The sequence below is a fragment of the Pseudophryne corroboree genome, chromosome 12 (genome assembly GCF_028390025.1).
Source record: "Pseudophryne corroboree isolate aPseCor3 chromosome 12, aPseCor3.hap2, whole genome shotgun sequence".
Lineage (NCBI taxonomy): Eukaryota > Metazoa > Chordata > Amphibia > Anura > Myobatrachidae > Pseudophryne > Pseudophryne corroboree.
Genome location: NC_086455.1, coordinates 62097832 through 62122674, shown reverse-complemented (window position 1 = coordinate 62122674; position 24843 = coordinate 62097832). Strand labels below are relative to the sequence as shown.

At 47.6% G+C, this 24843-nt stretch overlaps 1 protein-coding gene across 3 annotated transcripts in view; it reads right to left on the bottom strand.

Moving 5' to 3' along the window:
- Nucleotides 1-9179: 9179 nt before the first annotated feature.
- Nucleotides 9180-24843, bottom strand: part of GOLGA5 (golgin A5) — a 61096-nt gene continuing 45432 nt past the window's right edge. For all 3 annotated transcript variants that reach the window (XM_063947567.1, XM_063947565.1, XM_063947566.1), the window contains exons 12-13: nucleotides 13046-13109; nucleotides 9180-10103 (exon numbers count right to left, since the gene is read on the bottom strand). In XM_063947567.1, the coding sequence (XP_063803637.1) occupies nucleotides 10023-10103; nucleotides 13046-13109 (145 nt within the window). In that variant the 3' untranslated portion in view covers nucleotides 9180-10022. The remainder of the gene's footprint in view (nucleotides 10104-13045; nucleotides 13110-24843) is intronic.

The window sequence follows — 24843 nt, the reverse complement described above, 5'->3', positions numbered from 1 at the left end:
CTCTCTTGTTGTTTTTAAAATGCATATAGCAGCAATTATCAAACCTCATGCTGTCCATGACACATACCCAGTATCCTGCATACATACTTATCTTTATTTCCATATTTGGGTTTCCAAGGTGCCAGTAGTTCTCTCATCGGCTGCGCTGCACTTTAGCCATTAGCCGAAAGTAGAAACGAAGTCACTTTCCAAAACCCGAATAGTCTCCTGTTCTTCTGTAGGCTGAAGTGAGTAGGGATCTCTCACCCCATATTCAATGTTGAGGCAAATACGGGGCAGCAGAAAACTATGTAATAGCCTTGCCAGTCTATCCTGTTTCCATACATACAGATGACTTTATACCAATGCATGAGTAACTGGCTGAGGCCATTGTGAACATATTGAACCTGTGTACACTTTTAACTATGTTCTGTTATAATGTGTTATGAGTCAATATTTCCACTTTTAGAAATACTTGGAGGATTTTGGTACTCCATATTTTATAATGCATTCAATCATTCAAAAGTTTTAATTAATATTTGTTCCTATCCTTGAAATCCACAATGGAGATTGGAGGTATATTCGAGTGCCCCATTTTAAGAGAGTCCTTTGGGACGCACCTTAGCATCCACTTTGCCCCTACAACCTACATTTTACACGCTCAGGGAGCACCCAAGTGTCTTTATCCCATTTGATCTTTGTATATTTTAGATACAGGAAATACATAGTCCTAATTAATCAATTATTATTATGCCACTTAGTGTAATGTACCCAAACCTAATCGGTCTTCAAACCCTTCTTTTTGCACTAAATGGATTCCCAGTATCCTCTAGGAAGTATGAGAAAGTTGGTTAAGTGTATAGAACACTGGTGCGGTTGGATATATAAGCTGAAAGCTGGTCTATTATATGACCAGCTTATACTAAGAGGAAGGATGACGTGCTGATATAATATTTTATAGCAGTTCTCTATTACCAATGTACACATATATACAAAAAATACTTAAAGCACACAACCATACACTTACATTAACATGGACCACAGCATAATGCTTTTCTATTGTGTTTATTTGAAAAGAAATAATAATTTAAAAAAACTGTAAAAAAAAACTGTGTTGTTACACAGCTAAGCGGTGCTCTGTTTGTCCGGGGTACTTTTCAGTCTGCACGGGTTCTGGTGGTTAGCATTTATTTAATTGTTAATGCACTGGGATATAAACCTGTTTTGCTGCACTTTTATTATCATTTATGTATATAGGGCCAGCAATTTAGGCAGCACCATTGGAGAAGTCTAATTTCCTAACATACAAGTGCTCGATCTCTCTCTCACACTCACACACACACACAGGTGCTGGGTACACACTGCGCGATATGTGTTAGTGCGTATGAAATAATAAGATTTTACTTACCGGTAAATCTATTTCTCGTAGTCCGTAGTGGATGCTAGGGACTCCGTAAGGACCATGGGGAATAGACGGGCTCCCCAGGAGACAGGGCACTTTAAGAAAGAATTAGGAATACTTGTGTGCACTGGCTCCTCCCTCTATGTCCCTCCACCAGACCTCAGTTAAGGAAACTGTGCCCGGAAGAGCTGACAGTACAAGGAAAGGATTTTGGAATCCAGGGTAAGACTCATACCAGCCATACCAATCACACCGTATAACTCGTTATAAACTTACCCAGTTAACAGTATGAACAACAACATAGCATCAGAGAAACCTGATGCAACCATAACATAACCCTTATTTAAGCAATAACTATATACAAGTATTGCAGAAGAAGTCCGCACTTGGGACGGGCGCCCAGCATCCACTACGGACTACGAGAAATAAGATTTTACTTACCGGTAAATCTATTTTCTCTAACGTCCTAGTGGATGCTGGGGACTCCGTAAGGACCATGGGGATTATACCAAAGCACCCAAACGGGCGGGAGAGTGCGGATGACTCTGCAGCACCGAATGAGCAAACACAAGGTCCTCCTCAGCCAGGGTATCAAACTTGTAGAATTTTGCAAAAGTGTTTGAACCCGACCAAGTAGCTGCTCGGCAAAGCTGTAATGCCGAGACCCCTCAGGCAGCCGCCCAAGAAGAGCCCACCTTCCTTGTGGAATGGGCTTTAACCGATTTTGGATGCGGCAATCCAGCCGCAGAATGAGCCTGCTGAATCGTGTTACAGATCCAGCGAGCAATGGTTTGCTTTGAAGCAGGAGCACCCAGCTTGTTGGATGCATACAGGATAAACAGCGAGTCAGTTTTCCTGACTCCAGCCCTTCTGGCTACATAAATCTTCAAAGCCATGACTACATCTAGTAACTTGGAATCCTCCAAGTCACGAGTAGCCGCAGGCACCACAATAGGTTGGTTCAAATGAAAAGACGACACCACCTTCGGCAGAAATTGCGGACGAGTCCGTAATTCTGCCCTGTCCATATGGAAAACCAGATAGGGTCTTTTACATGACAAAGCCGCCAATTCTGACACACGCCTAGCCGAAGCTAAGGCCAATAGCATGACCACCTTCCACGTGAGATATTTTAACTCCACGGTCTTAAGTGGCTCAAACCAGTGAGATTTCAGGAAACTCAACACCACGTTAAGATCCCAAGGAGCCACTGGTGGCACAAAAGGGGGCTGAATATGCAGCACTCCCTTTACAAATGTCTGAACTTCAGGAAGAGAAGCCAGTTCCTTTTGAAAGAAAATGGATAGGGCCGAAATCTGGACCTTAATGGACCCTAATTTTAAGCCCATAGTCACTCCCGACTGTAGGAAGTGAAGGAAACGGCCCAGCTGGAATTCCTCTGTAGGAGCCTTCCTGGCCTCACACCAAGCAACATATTTTCGCCATATACGGTGATAATGGTTTGCTGTCACGTCCTTCCTAGCCTTTATCAGCGTAGGAATAACCTCATCCGGAATGCCTTTCTCCGCTAGGGTCGGCGTTCAACCGCCATGCCGTCAAACGCAGCCGCGGTAAGTCTTGGAACAGACAGGGCCCCTGTTGCAACAGATCCTGTCTGAGAGGAAGAGGGCATGGGTCCTCTGTGAGCATTTCTTGCAGTTCCGGATACCAAGTCCTTCTTGGGCAATCCGGAACAATGAGTATTGTTCTCACTCCTCTTTTTCTTACGATTCTCAGCACCTTGGGTATGAGAGGAAGAGGAGGAAACACATAAACCGACTGGAACACCCACGGTGTCACTAGTGCGTCCACAGTTATCGCCTGAGGGTCTCTTGACCTGGCGCAATACCTTTGTAGCTTTTTGTTAAAGCGGGACGCCATCATGTCCACCTGTGGCAGTTCCCATCGATTTGTAATCTGTGTGAAGACTTCTTGATGATTCTCCCGGGTGGAGGTCATGCCTGCTGAGGAAGTCTGCTTCCCAGTTGTCCACTCCCGGAATGAACACTGCTGACAGTGCTTGCACGTGATTCTCCGCCCAGCGAAGAATTCTGGTGGCTTCTGCCATCGCCACCCTGCTTCTTGTGCCGCCCTGGCGGTTTACATGAGCCACTTCGGTGATGTTGTCAGTTTGAATCAGCACCGGTTGGTTGCGAAGCAGAGGTTCCGCTTGACTCAGGGCGTTGTATATGGCCCTTAGTTCCAGGATATTGATGTGTAGACAAGTCTCCTGACCTGACCACAGCCCCTGGAAGTTTCTTCCCTGAGTGACTGCCCCCCACCCTCGGAGGCTTGCATCCGTGGTCACCAGGACCCAGTCCTGTATGCCGAACCTGCGGCCCTCGAGAAGGTGAGCACTCTGCAGCCATCACAGAAGAGACACCCTGGCCCTGGGGGATAGGGTGATCAGCCGATGCATCTGAAGATGTGATTCGGACCACTTGTCCAACAGATCCCACTGAAAGGAACCTGCCGAAGGGATTGGCTTCGTATGACGCCACCATCTTTCCCAGGACTCACGTGCATTGATGCACCGACACCTGTTTTGGTTTTAAGAGGTCTCTGACAAGAGTCACGAGCTCCTGGGCCTTCTCCTCCGGGAGAAACACCTTCTTCTGGTCTGTGTCCAGAATCATGCCCAGGAAGGGCAGACTTGTCGTAGGAATCAGCTGCGACTTTGGAATATTCAGAATCCAGCCGTGCTGTTGTAACACCTCCCAAGAGAGTGCTACGCTGATCACCAACTGCTCTGTGGACCTCGCCTTTATGAGGAGATCGTCCAAGTATGGGATAATTGTAACTCCTTGCTTTCGCAGAAGCACCATAATTTCTGCCATTACCTTGGTAAATATTCTCGGTGCCGTGGACAGACCAAATGGCAATGTCTGGAATTGGTAATGACAGTCCTGTACCACAAATCTGAGGTACTCCTGATGAGGTGGATAAATGGGGACATGCAGGTAAGCATCCTTTATGTCCAGAGACACCATAAAATCCCCCTCTTCCAGGCTTGCAATGACCGCCCTGAGCGATTCCATCTTGAACTTGAACATTTTCAGGTAAATGTTCAGGGATTTTAAGTTCAATATGGGTCTGACCGAACAGTCTGGTTTCGGAACCACAAACATTGTGGAATAGTAACCCCTTCCCTGTTGAGGGAGGGGAACCTTTACCACCACCTGCTGGAGATATAATTTGTGAATTGCCGCTAACACTACTTCCCTTTCTATGGGGTAAGCTGGCAGGGCCGATTTGAGGTAACGGTGAGGGGGCATCACTTCGAATTCCAGCTTGTATCCCTGAGACACGATCTGTATAGCCCAGGGATCCACCCGTGAGCGAACCCACTGGTGGCTGAAATTTCGGAGACGCGCCCCCACCGCTCCTGGCTCCACCTGTGGAGCCCCAGCGTCATGCGGTGGATTTAGTGGAAGCCGGGGAGGACTTCTGTTCCTGGGAACTAGCTGTATTGTGCAGCTTCTTTCCTCTACCCCTGCCTCTGGCAAGAAAGGACGCACCTCGGACTTTCTTACCTCTTTGTGATCGAAAGGACTGCATTTGGTAATACGGTGCTTTCTTAGGTTGTGAGGGAATATATGGCAAAAAATTTGACTTCCCAGCCGTAGCTGTGGAAACTAGGTCAGAGAGACCGTCCCCAAACAATTCCTCACCCTTATAAGGTAAAACCTCCATGTGCCTTTTTGAGTCGGCATCACCTGTCCATTGCCGAGTCCACAGGACCCTTCTGGCAGAAATTGACATTGCATTTATGTCACAACTGAGGGTTTAGGCTGACGGGAGGAAGCCTCAGTTGTAGGGGCTGGAATGAAGTTAAACTTAGATGGTTTAATCAGACCCCTGGACATGTAAGTGTGGAAGGAAACCCGAAGGTGTGACCATGACAAGCAGGTTAAAAGTCAAATGAAAGTTTATTAAACAGACTCCGTATAATCACAACAGCGTTCAAAGTCAGTACTAGCAGTGGCAGATAATACAGTTCCTGGATCACTAAACCATAAAAGGTATAACAGGGCACTGGTAGGTTGCAGAACGGATATTATAGTCCTTGGGTAGAATAACCTTACCAGGCCAGGCTGTAGTAGTGGAGACAACCGAGGAACACGCCAGTAGGTGTATGAGATGATGCTGGTAACTGGAATGCACTGAAGGAGTCACTGGACGGAACCAGCCAGATGGTGGAGACACGGAGTTAAAACTGAAAGATGCTAGGGTGCGTGGAAACAGATGAAATGGAGAGTGGTTACCGGTGGTAGTGGATACTGCTGATAAGTAGAAATCCGCTGGGAGAACACCGGCTCTTTAAGGAGGCTGAATTCTGTTGGAAGCAGGTTGCTGGAAACAGATGGGTTAATAGCGGAAAGCTTGGAAGCTGGAAGCAAACGAAGTAATAGCTGAAAGCTGGATCAGTCACAGAGGATTGCAGAGTCAGGCTGCACCGCAGGATGGAAAGCAGGTGCGGGTCTCTTTGTGGATGCTGGAGACAGGAGCTGGAACCTGGAGAAACAAACCACAGGAGAGAGAGACTGGAACAAGGTATGACATTCAAAGCACTGACATCTATCTGGCCGAGACACAGGATACTTATACCTGCTGCTATGCAGGCATTGGCTGGGCAATTATGCAGATTCCAGAGACGGTGGATTGGAGGAATTGGAGCATGTGATCAAATCCAACATGGCTGCGCCCATGCTGGAACCTGGAGGGAAAACTGGTTTGAAATGAAATGTGCAAACATAATGATAATGGCGGCGCCGGCCGCGGAGGACAGGAGACGCCAGATGACAGTTATATGCTGAGACACTTGGAGGGCAGCAGAGGCCACGGCAGGCATGATACATGATTCTGAGAACCTGCAGCAATAACACAGTAACGGCGGCGGAGGCCGCGGAGGCCGGGAGACGCCATGTTGGATTCAAACATGGCGCCGCTGTGGTAGTGTCTCAGAATGACAGGAGGGATGTGCAGAGTGTTGACACAGATGAGATCCGGATTTGGAACGCTGGGCCAGTCTCAGAAGACACCTAAACGGCAGGTAATGGCGTCCAGATACCCGGATCGTGACAATTTATTCTAGAGCCCAGTAGGCAAATGTCTCTCTGGGCATCCCTCATATATAGGACAGCGTCTTTTATATGCCCCAGGGTCAGTAATATAGTATCCTTGTCCAAGGTATCAAGTTCCTCAGACAGAGTATCTGTCCATGCTGCTACAGCACTACACATCCAGGCCGACGCAATTGCCGGCCTTAGTAGGGTACCTGAATGTGTATAAACGGACTTCAGGATACCTTCCTGCTTTCTATCCGCAGGATCTTTTAGGGAGGCCGTATCCTGTGACGGTAGGGCTACCTTCTTAGATAAGCGTGTCAAAGCTTTGTCTACCCTAGGGGAGGATTCCCAGCGTAACCTGTCCGTTGGCGGGAAAGGATACGCCATAAGTAACCATTTGGAAATCTGCATTTTCCTATCAGGAGAATCCCAAGCTTTTTCACATAACTCATTTAACTCATGTGAAGGGGGAAAGGTCACCTCTTGCCTTTTTCCCCAAACATATAAACCCTCTTGTCAGGGACAGGGTTTTCCTCTGAAATGTGCAATACATCCTTCATTGCTATAATCATGTAGCGGATGGCTTTAGCCATTTTAGGCTGTAACTTTGCATCATCGCCATCGACACTGGAGTCAGAATCCGTGTCGATATCCGTGTCAACAATTTGGGATAGTGGGCGCTTCTGAGACCCTGACGGCCTCTGCGCTGTAGGATCAGGCATGGATTGGGACCCTGACTGTCCCAAGGCTTCAGCTTTATCCAACCTTTTATGCAAGGAGTTTACATTATCATTTAACACCTTTCACATATCCATCCAATCAGGTGTCGGCGCCGTCGGCGGAGACACCACATTCAGCTGCACCTGCTCTGCTTCCACATAGCCTTCCTCGTCAAACATGTCGACACAAGCGTACCGACACACCACACACACAGGGGATGCTCTGAGGACAGAACCCCCACAAGGCCTTTTGGAGAGACAGAGAGAGAGTATGCCAGCACACACCCCAGCGCTATATGACCCAGGAATTACACAGTAACTTAGTGTTTACCCAGTAGCTGCTGTATATACTGATATTGCGCTAAATTTATGTGCCCCCCCCCTCTCTTTTTACCCTCTTTCTACCGTGAATCTGCAGGGGAGAGCCTGGGGAGCTTCCTCTCAGCGGAGCTGTGGAGAGAAAATGGCGCTGGTGAGTGCTGAGGAAGAAGCCCTGCCCCCTCAGCGGCGGGCTTCTGTCCCGCGATTTTGTGTAAAATAATGGCGGGGGCTCATGCATATATACAGTGCCCAACTGTATATATGCTCTTTTATGCCAAAAGGTACTTAATTGCTGCCCAGGGCGCCCCCCCCTGCGCCCTGCACCCTACAGTGACCGGAGTGTGCGGGTGTAATGTGGGAGCAATGGCGCACAGCTGCAGTGCTGTGCGCTACCTCATATGAAGACTGGAGTCTTCTGCCGCCGCTTTCGAAGTCTTCTTGCTTCTCACGCCGGCTTCTGGCTCTGCGAGGGGGACGGCGGCGCGGCTCCGGGATCGGACGACCAAGGGTGAGTTCCTGTGTTCGATCCCTCTGGAGCTAATGGTGTCCAGTAGCCTAAGAAGCATGACCTATCCGCAGTTAGTAGGTCTGCTTCTCTCCCCTCAGTCCCACGTAGCAGAGAGTCTGTTGCCAGCAGATCTCTCTGAAAATAAAAAATCCTAACAAAATACTTTCTTATTAGCAAGCTCAGGAGAGCTCACTAAAGTGCACCCAGCTCGTCCGGGCACAGATTCTAACTGAGGTCTGGAGGAGGGACATAGAGGGAGGAGCCAGTGCACACCAGTATTCCTAATTCTTTCTTAAAGTGCCCTGTCTCCTGCGGAGCCCGTCTAATTCCCCATGGTCCTTATGGAGTCCCCAGCATCCACTAGGACGTTAGAGAAATGTGAAATTCAAACCTGATGATATCACTAGCGACACCATGTATGCTAATGAAGGACGGAACAGTGATCGTTCATTAACATCGCTCAATGTGTACTGAAGTTTTGATATGTCGGCCCATCATATTGGCTGTGTACACATCGCTCCACTGTGTACCCAGCTTAGGGCTTATTTTGTCAGAATCCAAGTAACCTACCAATACAGTATGTTTTTATTGTGTGGGAGGAAACTTGCGCAAACCCACAGAGAACATACAAATGCTACTCAGATAGGGTGCACAGATTGGGAATTGAACTCATGACCTCAGTACTGTTAGACCAGGCATGTCCAAACTGCAGCCCTCCAGCTGTTGAAAAACTACACACTCCAGCATGCCCCGACACAGCTTTAGCATTCTCTGACAGCAAAACTGTGTCAGGGCATGCTGGGATATGTAGTTTCACAACAGCTGGAGGGCCGCAGTTTGGACATGCCTGTGTAAGAAAATACTACTAACCACCGTGCTGCTGCATTATATCCAATTATTTCAAGTGAGCAGTTTTGTGTGTCTTATGTTAGGATATCAAAATGGCCTACACTGTCTGAAAATATCACATTACAAAAAGCATTGCATCAGAAGGGTACGGACAAGTTATCTGAAGGTGGCAAATCTATGTAAATTACCATACTAGTCTTTTTCATGAATGACTTGACCAAAATCTTCAGCTCCCCCTAGTGGTACATTTCTCCCTTCATTTTTATAAGAACACATCACAAAAAAAAAGGAAATTTATGGGGGTGGGAAAGAAAAAGACACCATAGCTGATATTTTATTAATATTTAAATGTATTTACTAAAAGATTGCACTAGTCATTTGACAGCCCCACGGTTATATTTAAACAGATTAAAGAAAAAAAAACTATTTACATTTAAAATATTACAAGTGCAAAGGATTTTGAACAGATAAGAAGAACATATTCTTTTTGGGGGGTATTTAGCATGGACAGATAAACACTAACCAATCAGCTCCTGTCATTTTTCAAACACAGCCTGTAAAGTGAGATTTAGAAGCAGATTGGTTAATTCTTAAAATCTATCCTCTTTATCCCTCTCCATGCTTTGATAAATACCCCCCTTTGTCTTTTACTTTACATTTAGTGTCCGGGACTGTAGGCAAAATATAGCACATTCATTCAAGTTTCACCTGGGTGCTGCAGATTGGTCTAATCCCTGAAGCGCTATGAAGCCTAAAGGTCCTAGGCAGGGTTGTAGCAGCAGAGGGGTTGCAACGTGAATAATGCAGAGTATAAAATCAGGTAAGTGATTAGTTTGCCAGGAAACACACAAATAAAACTCTGCAAACTTTCTCCTGGCAGCGAAGCATGGGAAATAGAACTGCCCAAAGTACAACGTACGTCTGGATGCCCGAGGGATTCTCTGAATTTATAAGATCCTCCGCAGTGACCCCAGATATATTTCTTTAATGACCGTTAATCCAATAAACTATTATTCTAGAGATTTTGAAGCCTGTTTTACTATTGAATTAAATTTGTCAAGAATCAGTTACCTAGATTACAAAGGCAATATAGATCTCTACTGATATTATACAGATCCGTCTCCAAGAGTCTATGCAATGCAGCAATTCTGCTAACAAAACGAGATCTTTGGCCGCTATTTCCCAGAAGGATGGTCATGGTGCATTTCTGGTGTGTACGTAAGAAGAACGATCATTACCCACAGGTGTAGGAGCGCCTGAAACAAAAACACAAACAGATGTAAGGTTGTATTTATATCACTTACACAAGATAATTGTATTTTATCAATGTAGACTAGACAAGACAATAGCACACCTTGAGTAGGCCGAAGCCGCAGTCTGTATTAGTACTGTCACTGGACTACAAGAATAAGCCCTAGGGGTGATTTACTAAGGAGCGTGTTTTCAAAGTCACCTATCATTGGCGACTATGGGGGTAATTCTGAGTTGATCGCAGCAAGATTTTTGTTAGCAGTTGGGCAAAACCACGTGCACTGCAGGGGGGGCAGATATAACATGTGCAGAGAGTTAGATTTGGGTGGGTTATTTTGTTTCTGTGCAGGGTAAATACTGGCTGCTTTATTTTTACACTGCAATTTAGATTGCCGATTGAACACACCACACCCAAATCTAACTCTCTCTACACATGTTATATCTGTCCCCCCTGCAGTGCACATGGGTTTGCCCAACTGCTAACAAAAATCCTGCTGCGATCAACTCAGAATTACCCCCTTTATCCAATAGTTTTAATTTTTCCTGTGCAAATCAGCTTTAAGGGCCTATTTCAGACCGGATCGTAGATGTGCGAAAAAAACGTACATCTACGATCAAAATCTTTGACATGCAATTTACAGAAGTCCCACCTGGAACAGGGCTGCATGTGACAGGGGCAGTGACATGATGTGAGGGGAATGGGGGCTGCAAGAAGCCATAGACTGGAAGTTATAGAGTGTAAGGAGTAGGGGCCCCAGCAGTATAACAGGAGATGGGTGATGTATAAGTGAGGACAGGGATGCATGTGACAGGGGCAGTGACATGATATGAGGGGAATGGCGGCTGCAAGAAGCCACAGACTGGAAGTTATAGAGTGTAAGGAGTAGGGGCCCCAGCAGTACAGAGTATATCAGGAGAGGAGTGGTGTGTTGGTGATGACAGGGCTGCATGTGACAGGGGCAGTGACATGATGTGAGGGGAATGGCGGCTGCAAGAAGCCACAGACTCGAAGTTATAGAGTATAAAGAGTAGGGGCCCCAGCAGTACAGAGTATATCAGGAGAGGAGTGGTGTGTTGGTGAGGACAGGGATGCATGTGACAGGGGCAGTGACATGATGTGAGGGGAATGGCGGCTGCAAGAAGCCACAGACTGGAAGTTATAGAGTGTAAGGAGTAGGGGCCCCAGCAGTACAGAGTATATCAGGAGAGGAGTGGTGTGTTGGTGAGGACAGGGATGCATGTGACAGGGGCAGTGACATGATGTGAGGGGAATGGCGGCTGCAAGAAGCCACAGACTGGAAGTTATAGAGTGTAAGGAGTAGGGGCCCCAGCAGTACAGAGTATATCAGGAGAGGAGTGGTGTGTTGGTGAGGACAGGGATGCATGCGACAGGGGCAGTGACATGATGTGAGGGGAATGGCGGCTGCAAGAAGCCACAGACTGGAAGTTATAGAGTGTAAGGAGTAGGGGCCCCAGCAGTACAGAGTATATCAGGAGAGGAGTGGTGTGTTGGTGATGACAGGGCTGCATGTGACAGGGGCAGTGACATGATGTGAGGGGAATGGCGGCTGCAAGAAGCCACAGACTCGAAGTTATAGAGTATAAAGAGTAGGGGCCCCAGCAGTACAGAGTATATCAGGAGAGGAGTGGTGTGTTGGTGAGGACAGGGATGCATGTGACAGGGGCAGTGACATGATGTGAGGGGAATGGCGGCTGCAAGAAGCCACAGACTGGAAGTTATAGAGTGTAAGGAGTAGGGGCCCCAGCAGTACAGAGTATATCAGGAGAGGAGTGGTGTGTTGGTGAGGACAGGGATGCATGTGACAGGGGCAGTGACATGATGTGAGGGGAATGGCGGCTGCAAGAAGCCACAGACTGGAAGTTATAGAGTGTAAGGAGTAGGGGCCCCAGCAGTACAGAGTATATCAGGAGAGGAGTGGTGTGTTGGTGAGGACAGGGATGCATGCGACAGGGGCAGTGACATGATGTGAGGGGAATGGCGGCTGCAAGAAGCCACAGACTGGAAGTTATAGAGTGTAAGGAGTAGGGGCCCCAGCAGTACAGAGTATATCAGGAGAGGAGTGGTGTGTTGGTGAGGACAGGGATGCATGTGACAGGGGCAGTGACATGATGTGAGGGGAATGGCGGCTGCAAGAAGCCACAGACTGGAAGTTATAGAGTGTAAGGAGTAGGGGCCCCAGCAGTACAGAGTATATCAGGAGAGGAGTGGTGTGTTGGCGAGGACAGGGCTGCATGTGACAGGGAGAGCGACATTGGGGCTAATTCAGAGCTGATTGCTGCTGTGTGTCTTTCGCACAGCGGGCGATCAGCTCTGAACTGCGCATGCGCCACAGTGCGCATGTGCATGCAAGAGATGCTATCAGCATCTCAGCCCAGCAATCGCCTCTGCCTGATTCACAGGCAAAGACGTTCGCTCCCGGGAGGGGGCGAGACGGCGGCGTTTGGGGGCGCAATCCGGGCAACGCAGACGTGCACGGACTGTGTGGGGGGTGGGCCGTGGCGGCTGCGTAACATCACATGCAGCCGCTGCGACAGGTAGCTCCCTGCCAGCGCTCAGGAGCTGCGCAGGTAGAAAGCTACTCGTCAGGTACAAAAGCATCGCTGCTGTGCGATGCTTTTGTACTTGTGCGGGGTGGGGGGGAGGAGGGCTCTGCCATGTGGGTCATCACCCCGCATGTCAGTGTAAATGACTGTAGATCTGCTAAATTTAGCACATCTACGATCAACTCTGAATTACGGCCATTATGTGAGAAGGGGAATAGAGTGGCAGTAGGAAGCAGATAAAGGAAAGAGCAGGGACCCCAACAATACAGCATAGTGATAATAGGCTGCTGTCACACTGAAGCAGGAGGATTATGGGAAACAGAAGCTGGGTGTAGGATGCAATAGTGCCACACACGCCGCTCACACCATGCGCTATACTCACCATATAAATAATTATGAACACCCGAGCAATGGGATATCTTCTCAGGAATACACCTAGACGGATACTGAAATACATAATGCATGTGTTATTTTAGGTTACAAAATGCAGGTGACACATTATGAAGTGTATAAAACATAACACTGTAGTCCCACAGACAGCGTGATGCCTGCCAATGACCGTGTACTGTAACTATAGCATCATAGCATAACTATTCCTGTGTGATTCACTGAACACATTAAAAAATAAACCAAAATGTAATTTATATAAAAGTCTGTCTTTTACTACATTGCGTCATACCCCCATTTATCACAGATACCCCGTTCACACTGCACCAAAAACCCGATATCGCTGTGCAGAGAACGGGTCACTGCTGAATTCCTGGGTCGTCCGACCCTGTAATTCAACCCGGGAATAAAGAAGGGTTATTTCCGGGTTATTACCGGGTCAGGCGCAGTGTGAACGGGTTACCCGGTTCGATGCGACCCATCACCCGTTCACAGCATAGGGAGAGGCGGTGCTGGAGATGATCTTATCTCCAGCGCGGCCTCCGCCCCGGATGGCAATCCCGTTCACATTGATCAGGTCCAATGCCGAGTCACACCCGGGAAGGACCTGTTTTCAACTCCCGGGTGTGATCCGGCAATGGCAATGTGAACGGGGTATCAGACAAGGGCCACAGCTATATACTGGCATCACAACTAATAGCATGTTATATGCCTGGAGCACAATCCGGTGTCAGCTGTTCCATATAGGTACAGGTAGGGAGCACAGGCAAACGGTGTTCAGCAGTGACACCACCCGACCTGAATTCTATTCTCCTCCTGGAAAATCTAACGTTAAGCAAAAGTCTTGGAAAAACAAATCTACATCCCAGTGGTGGACTATTAAATAGCCCAAGTGCAGGATGTGTGCGGGCCCACTCCTCTCAGTGCTGCAGACCACAGCTTTGTCAGAGTCTACTGCGAATGTGCAGGTTCCTGGGAACATGGCGCCTGTGGCCTATTCCTAGGCACTTATCAACTGCGCATGTGGTAGCCATTTTCTTGCCGATTTCTGTCTGCAGCTCCGGCTGCCGCGTGACTACTGAGGAGTAAGTATAATTACATGGGTGCAGGGTGTTTGTGGTTGCACCGCGCACCCTGCACCCATTATAGAAACGCCAATGCTGCATCCAGAGTACGGCATGATTTTAGGATGCAGCGATGATGCTGTTGTTTCTGCAGTGTAGATAGATATGGCTTCTAGTCTCCATGTAAGAACAATCTGCAAAAATTCATACAAGAGGGTGATTGCTCCACCGTGCCAACTCGCAGTATCTTGCCCTGACTATAGTGTTTGGGAAGCCAGGAAGAGACACTGAATTTTTTATTTCTCCAGCTTGAGAAGGTATTGAAGCGCCTTGAAACCCAGAAATGCTTTGGATAGAAACCGGCACACAGAATTTGGAGCTATTACCTGGAGAAAAAGAAAAAGTCTCTGGACGGGTGGTCACTATTTTCTCACAGCCTTCCAGCAATTAGGTGAGGGCTCTTTGCTAAGTAAATCTTATTATAAGAAACACTAAAATAAATAAAATGGTCTTGAATTAAACATTTTGAATGATTTTAGATTTAATTTTTGCTCACTGCTGTGAGATGCTTAATATACCACACACTAGTGGCTCCCAATTCATAATGTGCCACACTGCAGTGCCCACTATTCATACCACACAGCAGTACACCCAATTCATAATGTGCCACATCGCAGCACCCCCAATTCATAATGTGTCACACAGCTGCACCCCCAGTTCATAATGTGCCACACTGCAGTGCCCCAAATTCATAATGTGCCACATAGCAGCACCCCCAATTCATAATGTGCCACACTGCAGTGCCCACTATTCATACCACACAGCAGTACACCCAATTCATAATGTGCCACATCGCAGCACCCCCAATTCATAATGTGCCACACTGCAGTGCCCACTATTCATACCACACAGCAGTACACCCAATTCATAATGTGCCACATCGCAGCACCCCCAATTCATAATGTGCCACACTGCAGTGCCCACTATTCATACCACACAGCAGTACACCCAATTCATAATGTGCCACATCGCAGCACCCCCAATTCATAATGTGCCACACTGCAGTGCCCACTATTCATACCACACAGCAGTACACCCAATTCATAATGTGCCACATCGCAGCACCCCCAATTCATAATGTGCCACACAGCTGCACCCCAATTCATAATGTGCCACACAGCAGCGCCCCCAATTCATGTGTCACACAGCAGCGGCCCCAATTCATGTGTCACACAGCAGCGCCCCTAATTTGTGCCACACAGCAGTGCCCCAATTCATACCACACAGCAGCACCCCCCATTCATACCACACAGCAGCGCCCCCAATCCATAATGTGCCACACAACAGCGCCCCAATTCATAAGGTGCCACACAGCAGTACCCGCAATTCATACCACACAGCAGTGCCCCTAATTCATAATATGCCACACAACAGTGCCCCCAATTCATAATGTGCCACACAGCAGCACCACCAATTCATACCACACAGCAGTGCCTCAATTCATAATGTGCTACACAGCAGTGCCCCCAATTTATAATGTGCCACACAGCAGCGCCCCAATTCATAATGTGCTACAGAGCAGTGCCCACAATTTATGTCACACAGCAGTGCCCACAATTCATGTGCCACACAGCAGAGCCCCCAATTCATAATGTGCTACACAGCAGCACCCACAATTTATAATATGCCACACACAGTGCCCACAATTTATAATCTGCCACACAGCTATGCCCACAATTCATAATATACCACACTGCAGTACCCCCAATTCATAATGTGTCACACAGCAGCGCCCCCAGATCATACCATACAGCGGTGCCCCAATTTATGTCACACAGCAGTCCCCACAATTCATAATGTGCAACACAGCAGTGTCCCCAATTCATAATATGCCACACAGCCATGCCCCCAATTCATAATACAGGTTGAGTATCCCATATCCACATATTCCGAAATACGGAATATTCCGAAATACAGACTTTTTTGAGTGAGAGTGATATAGTGAAACCTTTGTTTTTGATGATTAAATGTACACAAACTTTGTTTAATACACAAAGTTATTACAAATATTGTATTAAATGACCTTCAGGCTGTGTGTATAAGGTGTATATGAAACATACATAAATTGTGTGAATGTACACACACTTTGTTTAATGTACAAAGTTATAAAAAATATTGGCTAAAATGACCTTCAGGCTGTGTGTATAAGGTGTATATGAAACATAAATGCATTCTGTGCTTAGACTTAGGTCCCATCGCCATGATATCTCATTATGGTATGCAATTATTCCAAAATACGGAAAAATCCCATATCCAAAATACCTCTGGTCCCAAGCATTTTGGATAAGGGATACTCAACCTGTATACTACACAGCAGTGTCCCCAATTCATAATATACAATACAGAAGTGCGCACAATTTATAATAATTTTATACAAAATAATCGTGCATAGGAGACCACAAATAGGTTGAACCCGATGGACAATTGTCTTTTTTCAACCTTAGATACTATGTTACTATGTATAAAGTAATGTCTCAAGTTACCACTTCTGGACTCCGGACAAGTGTCTGTAGCTCTATGGGAGTGGGATTGTAGCAGGGGGTGGACCATGTTTAGCTGTTCCTGATCTGAATCCTGCTTTTAAGCTTTGAATGCTGCTACAATGGTGTCAGTTTGTACTGCATGTAGTCCTCTAGTGGGAAAACTGCAACAGAGTCAATCGCAAATTTTGTCCATTACGGTTCAGGCGGAGGAGTCAAGTTAGCGAGAGATGTCAGCTCCGGGACTAGCTTGCAAGCTCATAGGTTGCAGAAGCCTTCTCTGGAGGATGTTTTGACTTACAGACATCAAATAAATATACTCTGAAAGGGAAAATGTTGACACCAAACCAAAGTAGCTAAGGGATGCAGTTATGTTCCTGATGAACAGGATCCTGTCGATCCCATAGCTAAAATACTTCTACAATCATGATTCATAAACCGGGCTGAAAGACTGAGCTGACCACTCTTACCACATCACCCACACTCCCTCTTGTCACGGATCATACAGAGACCAGACCTGCTCTATTTGGCATTCTGAGCTATCGAGCCTATGCTACACTATTGCAGACCATTCTCAAGACTATGCCTGCAGATGCTACATCACTTGTTTGAAAACGTTGAACGCAATGGACATTTTGACTCTTTTCAACCTCATCAACTATGTTACTGTGTAATTAGGAAGCCAATCTCTTTAAACGTTAGTGTGCTTATTTTTCCTTTTCTTTCTGTCATATAAACATGAGAATACTGTCACGGCTGGGGTTCTAGATAACTCCGAAGGGTGTCTTGATGCTTGATCACTCGAGAAGCTTGCGGGTTGGAATTGGGATGGCATTATCTTGATGTAAATCTTTATCACTAATAACATGAGAAATTTTAGCAGAACCTCATAAGCAGTTTTGAATCTGGATGGCTTACCGTCAGAGACTGGGCAGAAGCCGAGTTAGCGCAAATATCAGGACAAGAACCAGTCTGGAACCGGTATTGCACACTAGCCAGGCTGGACCAGCAACTCGAAAAGGAACCGGCCTGGAAACGGTATTGCAAACAGGCCAGGCTTGGACTGGCAACTCGGGTTTGTACCGGTATTGCACACTAGCCAGGCTGGACCAGTAATTCAGACAAGAACCAGGCTGGAATCGGCATTGCGCACTAGCAGGGCTGGGCTGGCAACTCGGACAGGTACCAGGCTGAAACCGGTAATGCACGTTTGCTGGCCTGGACCCAGCTGTTTGGAACAGAAACCAGACTGGAACTGGTAATGCACCTTTGTTGGTGAGGAATGTAATCCTGGGGAAGCTGACAACTAGAAGTCAGGAGCCTTTAGCTTGGTTGAAGTATAACGTAGCTCAGGCTATTTGAGACTGAGCCTTTAGAGTTATTTATACCATGTGCCGGCCCAGCATTGGAGAATGCAGTCAGCTTAGCAGCAGTTAGATTCCCATTGGTGGATCAGTAGTCGGCTGATCTAACTGAACATGACGGTGTCCCGTGGCCGGCTGCCCGCCGCCGGAGCTCAGAGTCCCAACACTGTGCACCTGCTGGGACACCCAGTGAAGGACGCGCCATCTGGAGACACCACAGGATCCCTGGCAAGACACAGCAGTGCAGCTTCGTGGTGAGTACCCGCACTCTGCAGCACGGACCAGGCCAGACTTTTTTTTAAAGTATGATAATGAGCAAAACGTAAGAAAAACCACCACCTAGCTCAGCTGTAAGTGTCGCTCCCCTCTGCCAAGAAGAAGTAAAGAACTAAGATTTGTTTAAGGCCCCACAGCCGGATGCCTGCCCACAGCAGGGTAACAAACTATGATACACTGATAGTGTGTAACTGTCCTATTGCTATGGGGCAAAACAGGAGTTATTATTGATGTCTGTAGGAGGGTGAAGTTGCTGCTGTTTCTAATCATTAAAAGTAGACCATTTGTAAGTTCTCATTTCAGACACAAATCCAGAGGGCCAAATGTAAATACCTACGAGTATCGTTTAATGCAGAGATTTCATCAATTTAGCAGCAAAATTCATAAATATTAAATAAACTGTGTTTATATGTCATCCTTTGGTTCAATTATGTGGTGAGGGAAAGTATTCACTTCTGTTTGTACACATGTTCATAATTGCAAGCACTGGATTTGCTTATCACACTGACCATGAATAATTTGAATTAGTCCTGGACCACCAACCCTGGGCACCCCTGCAAGCCCCCCAAGGCACCCCAGTTTAGGAATCACTGCCTTAGAGAGAGAGTTTGGGGAAAAGTAGATCTCATGGATCTCCAGACTAAAGGCTTTTGATCTCTCATAAGCGGGAAACATAAGGAAAAGTGGCAAAAGTTGCAGAACCCACTGCCCCAGATTATCTCAGAGACCGCACATAACTGATGACAGCATGTTCCCGTAGTGAGGCTGTCTCAGAAACCAGAAATAGTTTACATGAACACCTTACTTGTATACCTGTACAAAAATAGGATTTTAATTACCTACCGGTAAATCCTTTTCTCGTAGTCCGTAGAGGATACTGGGAATCCATTTAGTACCATGGGGTATAGACGGGTCTAGTAGGAGCCTTGGGCACTTTAAGAATTTGATAGTGTGCGCTGGCTCCTCCCTCTATGCCCCTCCTACCAGACTCAGTCTAGGAAACTGTGCCCGAGGAGACGGACATACTTTGAGAGAAGGATAGATAAGGAAAGTGGTGAGATTACGAACCAACACACACACACACACACACACACACACACACACACACACACACACACACACACACACACACACACGAGGAAAGCCATGCTAACCAAACTTGAAACATGAACAGCAACAGCTGAACAAATCAGAATACTTAACCAAGTAACAGTACAGGAAAAAACGAAGCACTGGGCGCGCGCCCAGTATCCTCTACGGACTACGAGAAAAGGATTTACCGGTAGGTAATTAAAATCCTATTTTCTCTTACGTCCTAGAGGACACTGGGAATCCATTTAGTACCATGGGGAAGTATCAAAGCTCCCAAATCGGGTGAGAGAATGCTGAGGTTCCTGTAGAACTGACTGGCCTCTGAGGACCTTCAGTTTTGCAAAACTTTGCAAACATTTACGAACCTGACCAAGTAGCTGCTCGGCAGAAATGTAAAGCCGAGACACCCAGGGCAGCCACCCAAGAAGAACCCACCGACCTAGTCGAGTGGGCTTGTACAGATTTTGGAACCGGCAATCCTGCCGTGGAATAAGCATGCTGGATAGTGAGCCTGATCCAGTGTACGATATACTGCTTTGAAGCAGGACACTCAATTTTATTGGGATCATAGAGAACGAACAGCGAGTCGGATTTTCTGTGACGAGCTGTGACATACACCTTCAAAGCCCTCACAACATCCAAAGACTTTGAAGTAGCAGAGGTGTCCGTCACAACCGGAACCACAATAGGTTGGTGTAAAAAGTGGACACCACCTTAGGAAGAAATTGCTGACGAGTTCTGAGTTCAGCTCTGTCCTCTTGGAAAATTAAGTAGGGACTCTTGTAAGACAACGCCCCTAGCTCCGACACACGTCTTGCTGAGGCCAAGGCCAACAGTGTGACGGTCTTCCACGTAAGGTACTTTACGTCAACCTCCTGTAACAGTTCAAACCAGTCCTATTGGAAGAACTGCAGCACCAAATTGAGATCCCAAGGTGCCGTGGGAGGCACAAAGGGAGGCTGGATGTGCAGAACACCTTTCAAGAACGTCTGGACCTCAGGGAGACAAGCCAACTATTTCTGAAAGAAAATAGACAAAGCCGAAATCTGGACTTTAAATAGAGCCTAGGCGTAGGCCCACATCCACTCCCGACTGCAGAAAAAGCAGGAAACGTCCCAGATGAAATTCCACAGTGGAATATTGTCTGCTCTCACACCAAGAGACATATTTCTTCCATATACAGTGGTAATGTTTAGACGTTACCCCCTTCCTGGCTTGGATCATAGTCGGAATGACCTTGTCAGGAATATCTCTCCTAGCTAGAATCAGCTGTTCAACTTCCATATCGTTAAACATAGCCGCAATAAGTCTTGATAGACGAACGGGCACTGTTGCAGAAGATCCTCGCGAAGAGGTAGAGGCCACGTATCTTCTATCAACATCTCGAGCAGATCCGCATACCAAGCCCTTTGAGGCCAGTCTGGAGCAATGAGGATTGCTTGACCCTTTTCCCTTTTTATTCTTTTTAGAATTCTTGGAATCAGAGGAAGTGGAGGAAACAGGTACACCAGTTGGTAGACCCACTGAGTTGTCAGAGCGTCTACCGCCATTGCTTGTGGGTCTCTCGACCTGGAACAATAACGCTTGAGCTTCCTGTTGAGTCGAGAGGCCATCATGTCGATCTGTGGATATCCTCATAAATGCGTCAACCACCAGAACACCTCCGGGTGGAAGCCCCACTTTCCCAGGTGCAGGTCATGTCTGCTGAGGAAGTATACTCCCAGAATGAAGACCGCTGACAAAGCCACGCCGTTACATTGTCCGACTGGACCTGAATGGCCTGATTCCGAAGTAGAGATGAGGCCTGCAGAAGGGCATTGTAGATTGCCCCGAGTTCCAAGATGTTTATTGGAAGGACGACTTCCCGATTTGGCCATCTTCCTTGAAACTGCACCCCCTGGGTGACTGCTCCCCAATCTCTAAGGCTTGCATCTGCGGTTAGCAGAATCCAATTCTGAATCCTGACCCTCGATGAGGTGAGAAGTCTGTAGCCACCACATAAGGGAGAGTCTGGCTTTTGGCGACAGACAGATCCTCTGGTGCATGTGAAGATGCAATCCAGACCAGTTGTCCAACAGATCCAGCTGGAAGGGCCTCGCATGAAACCTTCCGTACTGAAGCGCCTCGTAAGAGGCCACCATTTTCCCCAGAAGGCGAATGCACAGATGCACCGAGATCCGGGTTGGCTTCAGGACAGCCCGAACCATCGAGTGGATTTCCATAGCCTTCTCCAAGGGAAGAACACCCTCTGAGACTCTGCATCCAGAATCATTCTGAACTTGCCAAAATGTCACCTGGAACCGACGCAGAGGAGAGCCTCTGCGTCGGTTCCAGGTGACATTTTGGCAAGTTCAGAATCTACCAGTGATACAGAAGTAGTTTGGTTGAGAGGCCAATGCTGTCCAACAACTGCTCCCTTGACGGTGCCTTTATCAGAAGATCGTCGAGGTACGGAATTATGTTTACTCCTTGTTTGCGGAGTAGAAACATCATCTCTGCCATCACCTTGGTGAACACTCTTGGTGCCATGGACAGATCGGAATGTTAAGGTACGCATCCTTGATATCTAGAGACACTAGGAATTCTCCCTCCTCCAGACCTGAGATCACCGCTCTCAGAGACTCCATCTTGGGTTCAACGACTTGAGGTTCAAAATTGGTCTTACCGAACCGTCTGGTTTCAATACTACAAACAAGTTGGAATAATATCCCTTGTTTTGCAGATGAGGTGGAGCCTGTACCAGTTTTTGAATGGCGACCTGTAAGGGTATACTTGCTTCCTGTGAAACTGGTAAGCCTGATTTGAAGAATCTGTGATGTGGGAGCTCCTGAAACTCCCGTCTGTAGCCCTGGGAAATAAGATATATGACCCAGGGATCCTGGCATGATGTTGTCCAGATGTGACTGAAAAATTTTAGTCGGGCTCCCACCTGCCAGTCCTCCAGGTATCGCGGCCCACCGTCATGCTGAAGGCTTTGAGGAAGCAGAGCTTGCGCTCTGCTCCTGTGAACTGGCAGTTGCTGGTTTTCGTAGTTTACCTCTAGCGCCTCTGGTGGCTGTAGAAGAACCTCTGGTTTTGCCCTTAAACTTGGCAGTCCGAAAGGACTGTAGATTAGGTCCTGAGTAGAACTTCTCTGATAACTTCTATGAGAGCCTCTATTCCCTGTGACAGAGTAGCCTCCCCCACCTACCCCTACTCCATGTCTGACCCCTCATCATCAGAGTCAGAATGAAGGATATGGGCCAAAGGACGTTTTTGCGGACAAATGGTAGGGGACTGAGACGCTGGCTTGGGTACGGAGTCTCTGTCCATAAACTCAGTCATCGATTTTCTTAAGTATTGCGTGACAATTTAGTAGAAATATTGGAAATCATTCCCCTAGTGGAGGGGTGGGGAACCTTTTTTTCTACCAAGGGCCATTTGGATATTTATAAAATAATTCGGGGGCTATACAAAAATTATCAACTTAAAAATTAGCCTGCCCCAGTCAGTCGTTATGCCCCAGTAGATATGCTCCCAGTCACTTGTTATGCCCCATTAGATATGCGCACAGTCAGTTGTAATGCCCCATTAGATATGCGCCCAGTCAGTTGTTATGCCCCCTTAGATATGCCCCCTAGTAGCATCGCTTATACACACGCACACACACATTAAAAGAATAAAAAAAAAAAACCACAATACTCACTACCCCCCGATCCTGCTTCTGGACGGTTGCCCTCTGTCTGGCCGCCCGCTCCTCAGAACTATGGGAGAGCCGTCATGACATCTCTCCCATGGCACCGCTCAGCCGCACAATGCCAAAACCAGAAGCTGGAGCTCAGGAGTGAGCTCCTGCTGAGGGGAAGAAGACGGGCACCCACTAGTAACAAAATCTCAGCAGGCGCCCGGCATCTCCCTCGGTTAGGTGAGCCTGGCCGAGCCAGATCAAGTGGCTCTGCGGGCCTTATACAGCCCGCGGGCCTGGGGTTCCCCACCCCTGCCCTAATGGAATCCAGCTAAGCTGGCTCTGCCCAGCTAGCCTGGGAAGGTACACTGCACTGAGTACACTGTAGTGAACCCCCTGGAGAAGAGGAACACTATGTCTTACATGAAACACACTCTTTGTCTGATATACTGTGACAGTGACAGCACACACAGGAAAAGGTTAAATGCACAATTTACCCACAAAGAGCCCTTCAAGGGAGACACAAATATAGCCTGAAACCAGCAAACAGCACCCTTACTGCTAATGCCAAGCTTAGCCGGGTCGCAGACTAAGTACCCAGATTGGGGACTTAGTACATTAGTAAGTGCTCCCCCCTGCTATGACCCCCTGGTACCGCTGAGGTAATCTGGAGTCTCTCCGGAGGAGCTGCGTGTCCCTGTCAGTCAGCGTCTGTGTCCACTGCAGAGGGAAAATGGCCCTGATGAGCTGCTGGATCCACTCATAGTGAAGCCCCGCCCCTTCAATGGCGCGCAGTCTTCCCGCCTTTTTATACTGGCTGAGGTAATTTTAGTGCTTAAAATGGAGTCAGTCGCCTTTTAAGTCTGTAATGCTAGCCTGGGTACTGTGTACACCTGTAGTGTACTTAGACTCAGTTCGCTTCCTCAGAAGCGGTGCATCCGCACTGTGTTCAGAGTCTGGAGACCCCACCGTCCCCGTAGAAGCCGTGCGTCTCCATACCCTCATCCCACAAAAATGACTGGCAACCCGCTAACCCCGGGACGCTGGCTTAGTACTCACCACTCTTCTATCTTGTGGCTCTGTTAGGGGTGACGGCGTGCTGTGGGAATGCATGCTCGCCGTGGTGGGGCTTGCAAATGGTTCCCTTAGGAGCTCAGTGTCCTGTCAGCGTGGAACGGGACCATTTACCCCCCCCCCACCCAAGTCCCACGAAGCAGGCAGGCTGGTGCCATCCAGTCCTGCCTGAAACTAACAAACAGATAATAAGAATTTACTTACCGATAATTCTATTTCTCGGAGTCCGTAGTGGATGCTGGGGTTCCTGAAAGGACCATGGGGAATAGCGGCTCCGCAGGAGACAGGGCACAAAAGTAAAGCTTTCCGATCAGGTGGTGTGCACTGGCTCCTCCCCCTATGACCCTCCTCCAAGCCAGTTAGGTACTGTGCCCGGACGAGCGTACACAATAAGGGAGGAATTTTGAATCCCGGGTAAGACTCATACCAGCCACACCAATCACACCGTACAACTTGTGATCTAAACCCAGTTAACAGTATGATAACAGCGGAGCCTCTGAAAAGATGGCTCACAACAATAATAACCCGATTTTTGTAACTATGTACAAGTATTGCAGATAATCCGCACTTGGGATGGGCGCCCAGCATCCACTACGGACTCCGAGAAATAGAATTATCGGTAAGTAAATTCTTATTTTCTCTATCGTCCTAGTGGATGCTGGGGTTCCTGAAAGGACCATGGGGATTATACCAAAGCTCCCAAACGGGCGGGAGAGTGC